Genomic DNA, 20,705 nt, shown 5'->3' with positions numbered 1-20,705 from the left:
TTGCTATCCAAGGACTTCACTCCTATAGTCATTCTCCTTGCCATACCACATGTATTTTCCTTCCTATGGAATCATTCTCACTGACATCCAGACATGCCTAAATATCTTTTATTTAAAAATGAAACCACCTTCCCTTGATCCCATGATGCCCTCCACACACCATAGACCATCTCTTTGTGTCTGTCTCTGTGGGAATTCTTGATCCTTTCTGTCTTCACTGTCAGCCCCTACCCTCTTCTCAACCCATTCCCATCTGGCTGATTTCTTCCATTTCATTGATGTGGTGCTTATCAGGGTCATTAACAGCCAACATTCTCACCCAGTCTAACAGTCGGTCACTTCTCCGTCCTCATCTTCCTTGACTTTGGCCACATTTGACGCAGGAGTGTGTCATTCCCTCCTCTTGGAACTCTATTCTCCAGGTTTCTGTGATAGCTCATACTTTTCCACCTACCTTGTAGAATTCTCTCTACAATTCTGTCTTCTAAGTTCTTCTTCTTGGTCCTATTTCTAATTGTTGGTGCCAAAATGCTCAATCTCAGGCCCTCTTCTCAATTTTTCATTCCTTCCCCTGTGCCACCTAGTTTTATGACGTCAGGACTCCTGAAACTATACCTTCAAATTTGTCTCTCTCCTCTGAGATCTAAACCTATATGTCTACCTGCTTATATGTCATCTCTTGACTTGGATGTTGACTATGTATTTCATACTTAATACACTCAATACAGGATGCTTGAATCCAACTCCTCCCCAGCCACCCCCCAACACACTCTTCTTCAGAAGTGTGATCACCTTTCCAGTGCTCAAGGCAAAACCTAGTGTTCATCCTTGATTCTGCTTTCCCTCCCCACCTATGTTTGGTCCCTTAGCAAATTCTGCCCATATTTCCATCAAAGGATACTGTAAGTCCTGTGACTTCTCACCACGTCCAGACTGCTACATCCTCAGCCCCAAGTTAATGTCCCCTAGGCTGGCTGAGACAGTCTCTTAATTGGTCTCATTGGTTTCACTCTTGCCCCCATTCCATTTGATAACCAGACTGATGTTTTAAAGGTGTAAACACTATTCTATCACGTCCATGCTTAAAACTCTCCAATGGCTTCTCACTGCAATTAGAAAAAAAAAAATTCTTTACCATGGTCTACAAGACCCTTCATCATCGGGACCCTGCCACTCTTCCCTAGTTACTCTGTGTCAGCCACACTGGGCATCTTTCACTTCCTGAAGGAGTGAAACTCATTCCTACTATTCTCCTCCCCAGATGACTTCCTACCATATCCTTGCAGTTGCTTCCCTCCCAGCTTCTCCCTTCTTGACAAATGTTACCTGCTCAGAGACATCTCTTCCTGATCATCTCAGCTAACAATGCCCCACTCCAATTCATCCCTTAGTCAGTACTGCTTGATTTGCTTCATAGCACTTACCTCTGCCTGAAAGTATTTTATTTACATACTGTTTATTTCGTACTTCTCTTCCACAGTACTAATTCCGTAAGGAGAATGTCCTTAATAAAGTCATTGCTGTATCCCCAGTATTTAGAACTGTGCCTAGGTACTTAATAGTTATTCAATAAATAGGTATTGAATATTGAATGACGGAAAGAAATGACAAAGTATAAAGAGACTACTGGATGCTATAGCATCTCGGTTCTGAAACATCACAGAGATACGGCATTTATAGCACCATCACCCAGAAATAACCACTGGCAACTTGTAAATATGACCTTTAATATGTCATAGACATTAAATCCGGATTACATACTATCATTCATTTTGTAGACTGATCACTTTTAAACTTGAAATTATATCGCAGTGGCTTTTAAAAAATCTATTCCCTTCCAGTTTTTCTTTAATATGCCATACATGTTGAATACAAATTTTACACTTTTTATTTTATTGTAATTTATTTTTTTGAAATCGTCTCTGTCACTCAGGCTGAAGCGCAGTGGCACAATCTTGGCTCACTGCAACCTCCACCTTCTGGGTTTGACTCTCCAGCCTCAGCCTCCCGAGTACCTGGGATTATAGGTGCACGCCATCATGCCCAGCTAATTTTTGTATTTTTAGTAGAGATGGGGTTTCACTGCGTTGGCCAGACTGGTTTCAAACTCCTGATCTCAAGTGATCTGCCTGCCCAAGCCTCCCTAAGTGCTGAGATAAAGGCATGAGCCACAGCACCTGGCCGAATTTTACACTTTTTAAATATGCCATACATGCTGAAGAAGTATGACATGTTGAATAGGCTCGACTGTATCTTAGAGCTAATTGTTAAAACTTGAAATCGACCATGAATACCTTCCCTATATACAATAAACTGTCTTAAAACAATTTTTATAAGGATGTATTGTAATTTATTTCATTTTTAATCTGTTACTGGATATTTAAAATATTTCTCTATTGTAGTGGTAAAAAACACCATGGGGGGTGGGTATATTGTGGGGTTGAGTGGATTTCTGGAAAGTGTCAGACCTGAGCTAGAATCTGCCACTCTGTAGTTGTGTGACCTTAGACAAGTTTTGTTTGACCTATCCTAAGCTTCTCCTGGCTTCTCCATAAAATTAAGACATTAATAGTATTACTATAGTAGAGATATCATGCTATTAAATGGAATAATGTATGTAAAAGATATAGGGCAAGTGTTTGACAAATGCTTATTGCTATTATCTTAATTATCTGTCTGTAATTCTATTTTCTTAGAAATGATGCTAAAAGTGGAATTTTGAGTAAAAGGATCAGCACATCAGAGTTCTGAATACATATCATGAAACTGCTTTTCTGAAAACTTGTATCCATTTATATCCTTAACAGCAATATACACAAGTTTTCATCTTACTGCATTGTAGAACATATTATTTATTTTAAACTTTTGCCAATTTGATGCTCAAGAGGCTGTCTGACTTGACATTTCTTTTCTTTTTTTTGAGATGGAGTTTCACTCTGTCACTGTCTGTCTGGAGTGCAGTGGCATGATCTCGGCTCACTGCAACCTCTGCCTCCCGGGTTCAAGGGATTCTCCTGCCTCAGCCTCCCAAGTAGCTGGGGATTACAGGTGCACGCCACCATGCCCAACTAATTTTTGTATTTTTAGTAGAGATGGGGTCTCACCATGATGGCCAGGCTGGTCTCTTAACTCCTGACCTCGTGATCTGCCCTGATTGATTACTACAAGTGAAATCCAACATTTTTCATCTGTAGCTTGATAATTTGAATGCCTTTCTCTTGTGAACTATCTGTTGGTGGTTTTTGCTCATTTCTTCTGTTGAGCTATTTCTTTATGTATTTCTGAATGAATTGCAATAATCTTAGTTCTTTGATTCATTATGTTTTGCTCAGTTTTGTCTTTAATATTATCTGTAGCTTTTAAAAATAGTATTTGTTTGTCTCTGACTACCGAAGAAATAAGTATATGCTTTACAGAATTTGGGACATACAGAAAAGTATAAATAAATAAAAAATAAACCCCCAAATTCCACAAACAATCAATGCTAAACTTCTAGAATTTATATTTCCATAAGACAGTCAACATATATTTCTATTATTTATTCCATATATATTTACTGGGTCCTGTTATGGGCCAGGTCCTGTGCTAGAGAAACTAGTAGTGAATATATTATACATAGGGCATACATTTTATAACAGAATTGTGAGCCAACAATATGTGTATATATTCCTCAAATATTAGTTTTTTAAAATTAACTTTTTATTAAACAAATATTACAGCTCAATGAATTTCTATAAACTAAATGCATGAGTATAACTAACAGCCAGATGAAGAAACAAAACATGATGAATTTCCTAAGTTAGAAATGTTTATTGCCTTTATCTCTGATTAGTAAAAAGTCCTAGATGTATAATTGGTACAAATGGTATTAACCTTTTACAGGATCTCAATAACTTATTTCCAAATGGCCATCCAAAGATTTTGATTGATTGACTGATTGATTTTGAGATGGAGTCTCGCCTTGTCTACCCAAGCTGGAGTGCAGTGGCACGATCTCGGCTCACTGCAAGCTCCGGCTCCCGGGTTCACGTCATTCTCCTGCCTCAGCTTCCCAAGTGGCTGGGACTACAAGAGCTCGCCACCACACCTGGCCAATTTTGTTTTGTATTTTTAGTAGAGACGGGGGTTTCACTCTGTTAGCCAGGATGGTCTCGATCACCTGACCTCGTGATCCACCCACCTTGGCCTCCCAAAGTGCTGGGATTACAGGCGTGAGCCACCATGCCCAGCCAGAATTTGATTTAATCTTTTGATTTACCTACATATTCTTCTTGTGTTTCATTCTTTCATCTTTTAACTGTTTACCTATTTTAGCATATAAGCTGAATAATCTATTACTTCACTATTAATTTGCTTGGTTTTATTTAAAACATACAAAATTTTTCTTTAAGTTGGGTCTGTGCCTGAGCTATTTATTTCTTCTCCCATACTTAGTCCAATGTCAACATTAGGCCGCTTAATTCTTCACACTATTGTAGAATTATAAAACGTTTTAATAATTGGTTGAGTCAGACATTCATTTCCCATGTTTTGTCAAAAATTGCTAGGTATTTTTGCCTACTTATCCTTTCAAATAGAACTTAGAACAATGTTTTCATATTACAAAAATGAGAAAGAACATCTCATTTATTCAAATCTCCCTTTATATCTCTCAGTAAGATGTCACAGCTTTATTCATATATTCCTCAAAAATACTTCTTATAAGGTTTCTTCCTAAATTTCCTTTTATGATATTTTTTTTGTGTTTTAGTAACTACCGCTATTTTATAACTAAAACTTCAAATCACTTTGATTTTTGAATTCTGTATTTTTTTCATTTTTCTGAAGCCTATTGTCAATTCTAAGAATATTCTAGTTGATTTTCTTCAGTCTTCTACATATCAAATTATCTACAAAAATAATTTGAATCTCTTTCATTAAGTAAAGCTTGTGTCTTATTGTACTGTCCAAAATTCCTAGAATACTGCTGAATAATAGTAATGACAGAGGGCATTCTTGTTTTTACTCATAATGACAATTTGGTTCCATTACTTTACTGCTAAGTACAATGTTTGCTATCAGTAGAATATAAAGTATTCACAGTATACATTTATTTACAGTATATTATCTTCTACTGTGTTAAATAGCTACACTTTAAGACAATGCTCTGATGAACATCAGAATTAAGGAAGTCTTTAAATATACTTTTATATTTCTATTTTTAACTTCAGATAAAATAAAAATCTTGTAAGAAATGATAAAGAAATAAGAAGAGCAACAAAAATTATTCATTAGTAATAATAAAATACGGGCATTGTTTCTTTTTGGCCATCAGTTACAATGCAGCTAAACTCAATACACATTTATTATGACTAATAATCACTTGTTGCTTAAAAAACTTATTTTGTCCTCCTCACCCTAAACTGAGGGTTTTGATGTTACTCTTGTCAACTAAGGAAATGGACAAGGTCAAGCAACCTACCTGAAAACACAGGAAGGCAAAGTCAACTCTATTATCTTCTATGAAGAAGGAAACAAAAATTGGTATTCTAGTCTAAGACAACACATAACAATTTGGTCTAAAGCATATCCATTTAATGGCCAACATATATAAGGCAACATTCTGAGTGTTACAAGTGGTGTTTACCAGGATTTAAAAAATGTAGTCCTTTATGTTTGCTGAACTTATCAGGAGAAAATCACCAAGTACGCCAGTCTATGTACAGGGCTGAAAATGACATGTGGCATTCCATATGTGTGTACACATATATAGGGACACTTAGGTTTGGACTGTAATTATCCATATGCTCATACCCTTTCATATGGCTACTCTTGGCTTGTGGAGGGGTTTGGAAGCAGCAAAGACCTACAGCATCTTCCTTGCAAGCACCTGTGAGATCCTTTGGCAGCAGAGACCCAGAGCTCTAGCATCCACACAAAAGCTGAACATAGGGCATCAGAGTTTCTTCTTTATTTATAAAGGACTTCCTAAGTGAGTTATGTTTTCCCAACTTGAGAAATCGACTTCTGAATTGGTTTAAATATTCCACACTTTTTGGAAGCACAAACAGTATGTCAGTACCAAGTGCTTTACTTAAAATCGAAGTTTCATAAACATTGGCATAACTGATATTTTACAGTAAGAATTTTTTTCCTAGCTAAAATAAACTTATAAATAAGACATATTTAAATAATTTATAGATGATAACCTAAGTTTTAAAGTAAGAAAATATTATTGCAGCTTTAAAGACTGAATTAAACCAAGGGATAATCTCTTTGCTTTACAAGAAACACCATTGTAGATTTCTCCTTTTACATGATGCTGTTACCTAAAGACCATCCACAAGCTCCTCTCCTTGGCCCCTGACTCATCAAACTCATACTCTAGTGGGACCAGAACTTTCTGTCCCAGGTCTTTTTTTTTTTTTTTTCCAAAAGAAAGCGTGAAAACAAGGAGCTACAAATATAGGTGTTCAAATATCAGACCTAGGCTAGGAGTCTACATATTGAAGAGCCCAGAAAGAACAGGAATATTCATGTTGTAAATCTTGACACAAAGAATGCCCTGGTCTGCTCCAACTGAACAATGCACTGAAAGAGTAGAGAGGGTGGTTCAGAACAGCTGTGCTACTAACGGGGTGAGCGTGGTATGTGCAATAGCTTCATGTGCCACCATCTCACAGACAAGAGAGGAGGGTTCCCACTCTTCCCAATCCTCACTCTTCAAGGGTAACGGGTGACCTGAGACCAGTGATCTGGTTCCTGCTGACTCTTAAAGGCCACTATGTCAACACCGGTTAGGATGACAACCATTAAGCCAGTGAAATCATATTCCTTAACCCCAGACAGAAAAAGAAAATTCAACATGAACTTAAAGCATTATTTTTATTTAGACTTGTATCCATCTTCATAAAATATTTTCTTCTAACTGTGGAAAAATCCAGCAGGAGAACTGACCAGCAGCAGGTTAAACTGAAATATTATCATGTGCTGAAGGCCTTTCCTCACTCTGTTTGAAGGTTGCCTTTCAATGAAAAGCTAACAGAAAGAACTCTTTCTCCAACCAGTCAGAAAGAGTCATACTTTACTAAAGAAGCTGGAAAAACCTCCAGTTCCATACTGTCATTCATAAAAAATGACTTCCATATAGGCATCATCGTATTGCACATGGAGAGTTTTTTTGTAAAATGATATGCAGGACGTTAGTCAGACTTAGAAATAGGAAAGCCAGACGTACACTACGGAACTAAAGTCGAAACACTTCTCTGGGGGGGAAAATATTATTTCCTAAGATAATTATGTCTCCTTGTCACTCAAGTTCCTTCATATGTCAAACATTTTTTATGGTACAGAAAACATTTTTTTCTCCATTTTTTTTCTGGAGTGTCAACAGAATATAAATTGTGATTTTTTTAAATTAAAAAAGTCACTAAGTTAGATGACAAACAAGATTTATGAAACTAAAACGGATTAACTTAGTTCTTAGAGTTCCATTAAGATATTTCTAAAGTACTTCAAAAATTATACCTTAAATCTTCTAAATCATATCCTAATAACCATTTTAAGCAAGCACATTGATTGATAATATGACAAGTATTACTGAAAGCCCCTCACACAGGGGGTGTATTTCATTAGTCAGAATGTCTTATTAGGCCAAGGAGTGAACTAACCAAATTATACCAAGAGATAGCTGGCAAAAGTTAAGATGTAGAAGAAAATAAGACCAAAAGTCAACAATTAGAGTTCAGGCATCATACTTCAAGCTAACCAAGAGACTATTAAGCTCCTTGAAATTACTTTTGTTATAGACTTTAAAAAGCTAAAAACATGTAACTTAAATATATTAAAATATTCATGTCCCCACCACTATCCATTGCTGGTTGGAGTGTGAAATCAGGCATTACCACATCACTTCTCCCTGATGAGATAATTCTGGTGTTCTTAGGAGCATTATGCCACTACACTTTTTTTCTGCCAGAAAATAATTTTACTTTTTATTTTGAAGAAAACATATTTGCAATAACCAGTCCCAGGTTTGTTGAATTTCAAAAATATAAAATAAAAGATTGGCCTGGGAGTGGTGGCTCATGCCTGTAATCCCAGTGCTTTGGGTGGCCGAGGCAGGTGGGTCACCTGAGGTCAGGAGTTTGAGACCAGCCTGGCCAACATGAGAAAACCCCATTTCTACTAAAAGTACAAAAATTAGCCAGGCATGGTGGCATGTATCTGTAATCCCAGCTACTTGGGATGCTGAGGCTGAATTGCTTGAACCTGGGAGGCACAGGCTGCAGTGAGCTGGGATGGCGCCACTGCACTCCAACCTGGAAGACAGAGCAAGACCCTGTCTCAAAAATAAAATAAAATAAAAGATTGAAATGAGTAAGAAACCAATTTATTTTTTTAAATATTGTGCAAATCTAGGGCAAGTAAACAATTTCCAAAGACAGAGTAAATGAATCTTTCATTTATACTTCTGTTAAAATCCTAACGTAAAATCAACTTTTGTAAGACTACAAGCTTAAACATTTTTCCATGATTGTTTTATATATTTGGTTGAATTACACCTTCATTCTCTTTTCTATTTTACCTCTAGTAAGGAATAGTCCTCATGCCAAAAATAGAATCTGATATTTCAGTAACTTCATAGACTGCTGGTTTTTCTTTTTCTTTTGAAATTTAGGTTTACAGAAAAAATGCATCTCCTATACCCTAAAAACCTAGAGCTTTTAATATATTTGTTTGAGTAGTATTTCAGTCTCTATAAAATCAGTGTAAATAATATCAATAAAGAAAAATCTGGTTATACTACATTGAAACTGAGTTTGGAAGTTTTTTGGTCTATATTATAACAAGCTATGACTGCCTAACATCTCACTTTTCACCACCTAATATTGGCACTGTATAACCAAGTCTTGGCACTGTTTTTTTGTTTTGTTTTGTTTTTTCCTTTGAGACAGAGTTTCGCTCTTGTTGCCCAGGCTGGAGTGCAATGGCGTGATCTCGGCTCACCACAACCTCTGCCTCCCGGGTTCAAATGATTCTCCTGCCTCAGCCTCCTGAGTAGCAGGGATTACAGGCATGCACCACCACATCCAGCTAATTTTATATTTTTAATAGAGATGGGGGTGTCTCCATGTTGGTCAGGGTGGTCTCGAACTCCCAATCTCAGGGGATCCAATCACCTCGGCCTCACAAAGTGCTGGGATTATCGGCGTGAGCCACCGTGCCCAGCCAAGTTTTGGCATTTTTAAGAAGGTACAGAGTTTTAAAACAATAGGAAATTACTGCAAATTTCTTCTTGATGTTTGCTATTAACACCTATTAACATCAATAAACGTAACAAGGTTGTACCTAGGACAAAAATATCAGTCTACTCTATCTTTAGAAACAAATAGAAAAGTAGGAAAGGCATTTTTTAACATACTAGTAAAATGTGGAATTTTTTGTGCTGCTGTCTCATAAAGTGAAATACAATTATCAATCAGAAACAGCTTTTGAAAATAAGTATGATAATTATGCATTTCTAAAGGCGATTCTAAACTTGTCACTCAATGGGAATATTTCTACCTTAAAAAAGCAGTAATGTCTTACATGTAATTTCTTCTTGAGTAAAACACTTTAAATTGCAAAAAAATTTTGTATTTTACCCTTAAGTGTAAAATAAATTTTTCACTAAGGAATAGAAAAAATAAAGCATATTTAATAACTTTATTGCACTGGAAGTTGCCAATTCGTCTTTGAGTAGTTTCATTGCAGATGAAAAGAAATCAAAATACAGGACAGATGTTGAACAAACCGCATTTAAGTTCTGTCACACACTGGCATTTTTCAAGTGATTTTGGCTCATCTATTAAATAAGGTGCATTTTGCTTGATTTTGAAAAGGGAAACATCAGGAAATATTTAAAGGCCAATTGCTGCCAATTAACTTTGATCAGTAAAAGTTCTATTTGAATCTTTCAGATTCTTCTCCTGTCTGAAATAACATACATTTATAAATCTAACAAAACAACTACTTGATGATTAATGCCTGTTGGCAGCCCTACCACAAGCTTGCTTAACAGCGGGATTTAAATAAACAACTGTCTCTATTAAGAAGAGAACGAAATGTAGTTATAGTCATGTTTTCTCATAATGGAGATATGAAAAACAATATTCTCTATTCTTAAGAATGCTGCTCACCAAGACCATTGTGTTTGTCAGTGCCCGTAACAGTTTAGTTAGCCATCTTATAAGAGTCTGCCCTGAAATCATAATGGACCAATAAAATTAACAGCAATGTGACACAAGCAATCCTGGCAACCCAAACAGCAAGGGCCAGACTAAAACATTTTCCTACCAATTGGATCAGCCAGAAAGTAAAGCATCAGACCTAATACAATAAGAGTTTGACATAACATATGCGAGTGTTATGAATTCTGTTGGACATATCTTAGTGGTGATTATGTAACTGAGAAATACGTAGCTTCTGATAATCAACAAAGTTTAAGATTCTTGATATCAAATTTTAATCTTTACTACTGGTCATGTAGGATCTAACTCTGAAAATCAACAGCCAAAGTAAAGCAAAACAGAAATCCCATGAAGGCAAAATACATTGCCATATAACCAACAAACCTCTGTCTCACTATTCCAATTATATATTTAAAAAATAATATCCCATCATTATTTTAAAACCAATCACCTATTTTCAGACATGCAAAAATATGTATTAAAAATTTGAACTTACTTCTAAGTCATTAAAAAATAAATGTGTGTCTGCCAAGTTGAAAATCATTTCTTCCATTCGCAGTCCAAGGGAAACTGAAGTGGGTGGATCCTAAGAGAAGAATATGACAGGTCAAGAACATGTATACTTCAGGTTACATGAAATAGAGTGTCTCATTAAGAGGAAGCAGGCACTGGGGGAGAGGCTGAAAGCAAGAGACACAGAGAGAGACTTGGGCAATAGCTGCTTATTTTAGTGTGCATGACTTATTCTGTGGGCAAACTTCAGGGACTTATTTTACAAAAAGAGCCCCAAATGTTGTTGGTGCTTTATATACCAAAGAAAAAACTCATTTACCTTTTAGAAATATAAAATCTAGGGTTACTTAGACATACAAAATAAAGGAAATTCAACTTTATATGTCTATTTCAGGAGCAAAAAGTTCAGTGAATCAAGAAACCACTGCTTATGTTATGCCACCATCCATTAAGAGCATCTAAGTGCCCTGTCACAAATATCAGAAAATAGATACACTATAGCAAGCTTGCCCAACCTGCAGCCTGCATGTGGCCCAGTATGGCTTTGAATGCAGCCTAACACAAATTCATAAACTTTTCTTAAAACACTATGTTTTAAGTGATGATTTTTTCTTTTCTTTTCAGCTCATCAGCTATCATTAGTGTTAGTGTATTTTATGTGTTGCCTCAAACAATTCTTCTTCTTCCAGTGTGGCTTCCAGGGAAGCCAAAAGATTGGACAGCCCAGCACTATAGGTTAATTTCAGAAGGATAATAGATAGTAATTTTACTCCAGATAACTGTGTCATTATTTGTATTTATTCAACCTGTCAATTTTAAGTTATACTCAAAGCAGGAAGTGATGGCCACTCTGACCCCATGAGGCACTGTCCAGCTCAGGGAGCTGATCTTAAGATTCACATGACACTGTCCGGGCATCAAACAGCCCGTGCCATACTCAGAGGGCAGTGTTACATTCCACAGCGCACAGTGGCTTCTATCTAAAACTTCAAGTGTTGGACACTAGCAGCGAGTAGTCAGCCTCTCCCTACAAGCCAGATCCTGATGGTATCTACTGGCATTGAGATGAACTTGGGGGATATGCAGGTATTTGGAGTTTTTATCCTGTATTTACTGTCTATCAAATCCAAGAAGCAACATGATTCATGGCTGAAGATCCTGTATACTAAGTGATGAAAGATAACATTTCCAGGAAGTATACAAGGCTATAAAATGAGATTTTGAAGGGTTTATTGGCATTCTATTAATAATACCAACTTTCGTATGTATGCCATTTTCAATTTTTCCAAAGAACAATAATTTATGATATACTATTTTATTGTCACAGCAAACCTTTGGAATAAGTATGGCATCTCCTTGCATCATCATGTAACCAGGGGGATTGTAAGTAGAGAAACTGCCTTCAGACAAGCCCCACTGGGCAGATGTGCCAGTGTCATGACATGTGTGTCATGTGCCTTTGAGTCTTAGACTCAAGAACATACAATCCAAAGAAAAGACTCTTATGATTCAATACTGCCCAATGTCAACTTTGTACACTATCTACCTTGTTTTCTGAACACACTGACTTCATTTCCAATATTGAGACGTGCCTGTGTGTTACCCCTATTCTTTAACATCTGTCATGCCTATGAGTTTGGGAAGTGGCAAGAAGTGGTGGGAGAGGAGGCCTAGACTCCTGCCTTTGCTTTCCCACTTAGGTGTCATCCTCTCATCGAGCCTGGTTTGTTCACCTAATAAATCCAAGAGCAAGATGGCAAACACAATATTCTCACATAGGCTAATAAAAAACATCTAGTCTTTCATTTGTCGGAATTGTACATGTTTGTACACTTAGGAGAGAGCAGGAGCTGGAAAGGGTGGGGGATGGGAGCGGAGCCTCACTGGGCACCTGCCAGGGGCCTATCTGCTGTAGCCTGGAGGTCAACCCAACCCAATCTGGCTATTCCTCCAGCACCGCCCACCCCTAGCACTGTCCACACCCCTCCAGCACCTCCCACACTCCTCCAGCACTTCCCACCCTCTTGGCACCGCCCATACCCTTCTAGCACCTGCCACATCCCTCCAGTACTTTCCACGCTCTTGGCACTGCCCACATCCCTTCAGCACCTCCCACATCTCTCCGGTACTTCCCACTGTCTTGGTACCACCTGCATCCCTCCAGCACCTCCCACATCCCTCCAGCACCTCCCACATTCCTCCAGCACCTCCCACCCTCTTGGCACAGCCCACATCCCTTTAGCACCTCTCACCCCCTTAGCACTACTCACACCCATCCAGCACTATCCACATCCCTAGAGTACCTCCCATCCCCTTAAGCACTGCCCCCACCTCTCCAGCATGGCCCAAGTTCTACCTTCCAGCAGCCCTAGAGGAGGAACAGAGTACGTGAAACACGGCAGGATGGTGTAATTCACTCACCTCAGTTCCTCTCCTGCCTGTGCCTTTTCTGCCAGCTGACTGACAGTGGAAGGGAGACAAAGGACACAGTATTGCCAAACTTCAGGGGTTAGATCGGCAAAGGAGAAAAGCAAACACCTCAGGGCTGATAAGAAGGCAGAGAGGAAATAAAGACGCAGAGGCTGAGTGTCCAAGAGTTCTGCTGGGAGGGACAAAGGAAAACGATTCCCTCAAATTTTGTGTGTGATGATTCATACTCCTCAGCGTTCTTAAATTGTCCCTTTTTAATACACCTGAAATCTATGAAATTTCATAGGTTTTAGAAGAATTGAATACAGTTTACAAATTACTGTAAAGAAAAACTTAACTCATTTGCTCGTGGATTTATGAGAAATTGTTCACTCACAAGGAGTTTAAGTATCAGTAGGCATGCTGGGAAAAGCAAATGCTCAAATAGACCCTACAGTGGAATTAACCTGTAGGGGAAGCTCAAACAGATGTGTCTAAAACAAAACACCTGACTAAGGTGTTTATTCCCTCTAGCTCAGGCCAATAAAAATACCCTGACTTGTCTCATAACCATGTCAATGAATCTTTTTATGTGGCAAGGATGGAGTCTGACCACATTTATTTAATTGCCAATTCTAAAATATATGTGCCATAGTATTGTTACTTTTGAAAAAGTATTCTTTCTCCTTGATATGGTTGCTTATTTATATGACCATTGAAAGAATTATTCTATTGTTCGTTAATATATAGCATACTTTAACTTTTCTTCATAAATTACAGTAATGACTTGCTAGTCAGAATACTAATAAATTTTAAAGGCTTGTTCAGTCTAGTGGTAAAATACAACACAGATGTTGGTCTTATTTACCTCTTAATGTTATTCTCTTTTGTTATTAGCTGTCATTTCTCAACAGTTTTTATACCTGCCACTCCAAGAATTGTTTTGAAACATTTACTACACCAAGAGAACAGTCTGGCAGCTAAGTGGAATAAGATAATTTTAGAATAGGAACGGGGTTCTAGTTGAGAGCTGTGTTTTTCAGACATCTTTGAACCACAATGCACAGTATAAAACAAAATTAACTTTGGGATCTAAGAATCTCTCTTATGTGCACGCACACACAGCTGAAATATGTTTGCCAAAGCAAGATATTGTTCACTGTGTGGATATACTGTGACACTGTCCATTTCACAGCCCTGTCCCAATCTACAGTTTGAAAGGCAGACCTTTAGAAAACACCTACTCTTTGACTTTAGAAACAGGCGCACTGAGTTCCTAGAGGGTTGTGATTTGTGCGTGATGATCCAGCAAGCAGAGTGCAAAGCCATCTCAGCCTAAGTGTTTTACCCAAGAGGAAACTAGCAGAAGGACAGATAGATAATTCTGCTCATGGAATTGCTTACATATTCTAGCAACTGGAGTTCTCACATCGAGGTTAGATTTTATTTTCCTATTATAATAGCTAATATGTTAACACTGTTAAAATTTCTAAACACGTCTCATACAAGTACAAGTCAAATGTGAAAAAAGCTAATGCTGAACAGTTAATAAATAACTCGTGGCTTGATGGCTTATTTTGGCATATTAAGAACAAGGAAAAAAACACGTTCTTAAACCAAAACTGAGATGTTAAAATCCCCAGGTCTTTGGTTTAATCTTACTATTTTTATAATACATAATTTTCTTGCAATAACAAATTCCAGAGCTGCAGTTCTAAAAGGGCTTCTTCCAAAGCACCATTTTTTGTTATATCACTTTCAAAAAATTATTTAGAGCTTAGCCTCCACTTCAAAGTAACATCTCATTTTAAGTCAATCTCATTGCCAAATGTTCTCATTCTTTTCAAAGCATGGCCCTTCTGTGGCATGTGCCACTGCTGTTTACTCTCTTCTTGACATTTCTCCTCTATGACAGCAATCTTTTATGGGCATTTTCCTAGAATCTATGTATACATCATCTGCTTGTTAAATGTCTGTATCAGTTCATTCATGCTGCTAATAAAGACATACCCAAGATTGGGTCATTTATAAAGAAAGGAGGTTTAAGTAACTCACAGTTCAGCATGGCTGGGGAGGCCTCAGGAAACCTACAATCATGGCAGAAGGGGAAGCAAACACATCCTTCTTTAAATGGTGGCAGCAAGGAGAAGTGCAGAGTAAATGCAGGGAAAAGCCCCTTACAACACCATTAGATCTTGTGAGAACTCACTGTCATGAGAACAGCATGGAGGTAATCATCCCCATGATTCAATTATCAGGATCCCACTGGGTCCCTCCCATGACACATGGGAATTATGGGAGCTACAATTCAAAATTAGATTTGGGTGGGGACACAGCCAAACCATATCAATGACGTTGGTTCCTAGAACTTTATTCTTATCCTTCCATCTCTCATTCTATTCAGATCACCTTGTGGACTCAAGCACACTGATGGCTTCAACCACCACCCACTCCTCTCTGTCAGATCTTAGATCTCAACTGGAGGCTCATATATCAATTACTTATTGGTCATTTCTACTTAGATGTCCCATAAAGCACCTGAAACTCAATGTGTGGCAAGTTGGATTCATCACACTTCCTCTGGAAACCTACTGTATTCATTCTTTAGCGGAATGGCATACCAACCCAGACCTTGGCATTTTCCTAGTCACCTCTTTTTAGCTCCACATTGAATCAGTTTCAACATCCTGTTATTGGACCCGGAATTCCAGCCTCCCTTATTGTCATTGCCATTGTTCTTTGCTTTCTTGCTTTTTTTTTTTTTTTTTTTTTTTTTCCCTTAGCTTGTGTCTTTTGTGGATATTTGGTATGGTCTCCTTCACTGGGGTCTATTTCTAGGTTGTTGCTACCCTCATTCCAGCCTCTCATCTCTTTCAAAAAATATCCAAATGCTTTAATGAGTGCAAAAGACCTGTACATGTCTAACTTTTGCTTATATATACAAGGTGGGCTGTTTCTGATTTTTCAAACTGTTGTCTTGATCATGAAATCCTTTCCTCAAAACACAACTAGGCAGAGGTCTAAACTGGGACAAAGGATCTGTCCACACAGGTTCATAGACCGTGGTCTCAGATGGAGCCTGTACACTCACATCTCCATCCCTGCAGGCAGTGCTCCCCGCCGGGCGCCTTTCCCAGTTCTGCAGCTCCACCTCCCTGATTCTTGTTGGCTGGGCTCCCCGGTTGCTGGTACCACAGCTCTATGTGTTCCTGTCTCGGCAGACCAGAGGTTTATCCCTGTATCTTCCTCCTTCCGTTTTTTAGATTCAGAGTTATGATTTTCTTTCTTTTTAGTTTTAGTATGAAACTCTTATTTGCAGAATCAAAAAGAGGGTATCAACCCTCTGAAAAAACATAATGGGAGGCTTTGTTTCTATTTCGCGTAGAATGTTTTGTTCAATTAGATTTTTCTCTCTTTACAGCCTTTAAACAACATTTTAAGCTTTAGGCTATGACTCTTTGGTTTTTCCTATCCCTATATACTTATCTCTATATCCTTGGTACCCAATACAATGCATGTCATAAAAGGTTTCCCAAAATTTGGTGGAGGAATAAATGAATGAAAAGCAATAAATAGAGAATATTTCAAATAATTCCAGTGAAGAAAAGAAGAAAATACTAAATTTTACCTTTCATTAGCTGTTAGTGTTGTCAGTGAAAAAAAAAAAATCCTAATTATCTAGCCTAGGGAAAAAAAAAAGGGCACTTGAATCTGAAAATCTCATTCCATCTACATAATACAGTATTAAACATTAAACATGTTCACTAGTAAATGCTATTTACCTGATTAAGGAAGAGCCCATTCTTAGAATAGCTGCATAGGTAGCCTTACTTTTCTATTTAACAAAGTGGATAATATTAGCATAAGGTCAGCATAACATTTATTTTGTAAACTCAGTAGTGGTATGTATTATATCATTTTGTAAAATACGTTCTTATGTGCCCTGAAATTTATTTCTCTGGTAAAAATTGAATAGTACAGTGAAGAGGCTCAAAAGGAAAAAAATACACTTAACTGTTTGATCAATTTTCTTGTTTAATGAAGAAATTGTACATTTACTATAGTTCTTATGTACAGGAAATTCTTCTAGTGGAAACCTTAAGTTGTTCTTCACCCAAATGAAACTCAATACACAACATCTAACTTCACGCCCACACACAGGAATGAAATCTAACCCTGTTCCTAAATTATTTGGATATGATATTAAGTTGCAAATGTCTACTTAAAGTCACTAAAGTGAAGTGAAGGAATTTGTTGTCATCCTAGGCTACCCATGGCTGTTTTCAGTACATCAAAGGCAAATTATGCCTACTAATTCAAAGTAACATTATGTAGAAAAAGTAAATTATGATGTAATTGGCTGAGTGTCTGTAGAACCAGGAATAAAACAATTGTTTTGCCTTCATCCTCTGTCAAGTAGTCTTTAATTATTCTATTGCCTCAAGGTCTCTTTCTCTTTTTTTCTACAACACAGAACTGCTCATGGAGACTAAAATTTTCATCATATACCCAAATCACCAGCATCAACCCTGGTCCACTGTTGTTCCTTGAACTGTTTATTGATTTTTTTTAATCCTCATCACAGCTATCACACTCGATCTTGATTAAAATGTTAAAAAGGAAAAATTCTGGACAAAAGCAGTGCACAGAAATACTGAAATGCCATTAAATACACAGTCTCTACAGAGATTAATCTCTGTCAACTTTGAATTCAAATGCTGAAAATCTGTAATTGGGTTTGGAGTAAATAAAAGAAAGGGGTATAGAAATGCATATGGGTACTAGATCATCAGAGGACTAGGATATTTCTTCTTGGGGCCCTGCTTTGTTTCATCGATGAGCTAGGGCATGTGATAAACTTCAAGTATCATTAAAAATGCACTTTTTAGTAGGCACAATACATATAGTACTTCAGAGTTTTGAATTTACCAAGATTCTCACACACACCAGATGAAGGCATTGTTGCTTCTGCAAGGCTAAGTCATTTGCTTCCAACAATGCCTTCATCTGTGTATGTGAGAATCAGTAAATTCAAATTTCTGAAGTGCTATATGTATTGTGCCTACTAAAAAGTAAAGGTATTCCTTTACAACGATGCAAAACGGACTAATATACTCAATCTCTGCAGCACTACCTTAAAGGAATCATACATTCAAACTAGACTTTCACCATACTTACTACTCAAGGCACTTTCAATAGAATGTTCATACGATTCCTCATACCAATTATTTCTGAGGTGACCATATTTTTAAGAGCTCAGTCATCAGTAAAGCTAATTTGGGTGGAAGTTAAACTAGACAATACAACATGACCACTCCCAGAAGGGGCTGCCACTGGTTCTTTCAAAAGATGTCAACCAAGCTTCATAGTACAGAGCTGGTTCTTATCATTGGGAAAGATGACCCAACTCTGGTAAGGTGTACTATACTCTGAAGGTCTAGGAACTAAGGGGAAAGTAGAATCATTCAGATGGGATCTGAGCAATGCACTGGTTCAACTGACACCTAGAAATGTTCTTCAAAAAAATCAGTTACTTGCATAGCCATGTCATGTGATTGCTTTAAGTTAGTCACATATACCTTTCTGCTTATACCATTTAATCATTAAATGGTGACAATTTGTGAACAGGTACTTAAGCTTAGTTCAAATCCAATCAATTAACAAATGACTGGGGGGAATAGGTCTTGGCAACATCTTGACCCTGACCAAGTTTATCAACAAATGTATGCCAGTAATACATGGTTATAAACAGGAATTCTTGACGTAGAGTGCAAATTTAATATGCCTTCAATGTAAAGTCCCTGAAATTTTTCAGTGATCATAAAATGATCCAATACTCTAGCATTTCAGGAATCACATAATATTTTAGAAAGTTTTTGTCTGTGATCGAGTCGAAGGATAAATTTGTGAAAGCACTTTAAGAATATCAAATTAACATAAAATATTAGCTACCATAATAATAAAGAGAAGTAGAGTCTTCCAGTATCAGTTCTGGAGTATCTGTATCAAGCATCTGGTATTCTGTTTGCTCAGGGTAAAGTGCATGTGATTTGGACTGTGCCCACTCCAGGAAGAAGATAAAGAGTTTAAAATTTGGGGGGATTATTTAAAAAATAAAAAGGATCCTTCTCCCACAAACAGACACTTTGGTTGTATCATAAACTGATTATAGGACAAAGGTAGTCTATTCCCTGGCTGTCTGATGTGAGTATAGCATTATTTCTTTAAATAGTTGATTACATCCCAGTCAAAATTAGCATGTTAGAATGTATATAAATCTCTAATAAATATTTATTCTTACACTGAGACAAAGAAACTACCTGTAGAGCAAATGTCTAAGGCGAGACTTAAGCCTCAAGTAGGATAGCTGGAATCTGCCTTTAAAGTTAGCCACCAAGCATACCTATAGACTAATCATGTTAGTTCACTGATCTTATCAGTTAGTTCTCTGACTTGAAACTAGGCTGGTAGATTGAACTTCACCACACTATTGAAAAGATAACAAAGGAATGTGGTACCTGCCATGTGACTCAGCATGAGTCACTCAGGACACCTATTGTCCACTAAAGGTAACCAAGAAGCCTTAATCAAAAATATGCAATAGTATTTTAGAGCTATTCAAGAAGAGGAGATACTTGAAAAAATATCAAAATTCAGCAAGTGGTTTAGTTTCATCTCAAAACTTCGCCTCAGCAAAAATAGCCCTGAGCTAATTATCTGCAACAGGAACTGTCAGTCTTTTTTTTCTGTCAGCAAGTCTACATATATTTGATTCAGCTCAATTAAGGATCTATGGTTTATAAAACTTCCAAACTCTTGAATTTTCTTCTTCTTAGTCAACCTCCTTAGAGCTAAGATGAAAGAATGTACAGCATAAGTAAAAATATTCTGTAATGGCCTGCTGAAGGAGCTTCTCCAACTGGAATACTGAAGTTTTAAAAACAACAACTAGACGCTCAAGAAGGATATACCTCATCTATAAAGTCTTTACCGAAAAAAAAAAAAAAAAGGAAACTGAATCTAACTAAGCAAGCTCCTAGATCAAGCTATCAGATTGTAGGAAATACAGAGGACAAAGAAACATGTTAAATAATACAATAGGGCTGCTATTAAGAAAACCCAGACTCCCAGGAACTCTATAGGACAGACAATCTGGTTACTTCAACAGAAATACACAAGGTTTAAAAAAAGGGATTGAGTGAGAATCTATAGATTAAAGACACTTAGGAGACATATAATAAACTGTAAAATAAATAAACAAAACTACTGGAGAAAAACACTTTATGAACTAGAAAGAAAAGGAAACTACCCAATAAAATAAAGCTCGTACATGAAAAGCCCACAATCAACATCATACTCAATGGTAAATGTCTGAAAGTCTTTCCTCTAAGATCAGGAACAAGACGACAAGTCTGCTTTTTGCCACTTCTATGTAACAAAACATAGAAGTTCTAGCCAGAAGTATTAGGCAAGAATAACAAATAAAAGGCGTCAAAGTTGTAAAAGAAGAAGTAAAATGATATCTGTTTACAATGACATAATTTTGTATGTAGAAAGCCCCAAAGACCAACC

General features: G+C 37.2%; 1 protein-coding gene across 7 annotated transcripts in view; it reads right to left on the bottom strand.

The window, feature by feature from the left end:
• Window positions 1-20,705, bottom strand: part of EYA1 (EYA transcriptional coactivator and phosphatase 1) — a 346,385-nt gene that overhangs the window by 37,211 nt on the left and 288,469 nt on the right. For all 7 annotated transcript variants that reach the window (XM_012000091.1, XM_012000093.1, XM_012000094.1 and 4 more), the window contains one exon: window positions 10,708-10,797. In XM_012000091.1, the coding sequence (XP_011855481.1) occupies window positions 10,708-10,797 (90 nt within the window). The remainder of the gene's footprint in view (window positions 1-10,707; window positions 10,798-20,705) is intronic.

Source organism: Mandrillus leucophaeus, unplaced genomic scaffold, assembly GCF_000951045.1.
Source record: "Mandrillus leucophaeus isolate KB7577 unplaced genomic scaffold, Mleu.le_1.0 Scaffold616, whole genome shotgun sequence".
NCBI lineage: Eukaryota > Metazoa > Chordata > Mammalia > Primates > Cercopithecidae > Mandrillus > Mandrillus leucophaeus.
The sequence above is the reverse complement of the archived record's forward strand: the minus strand, read 5'-3'. Positions and strand labels throughout refer to the sequence as shown.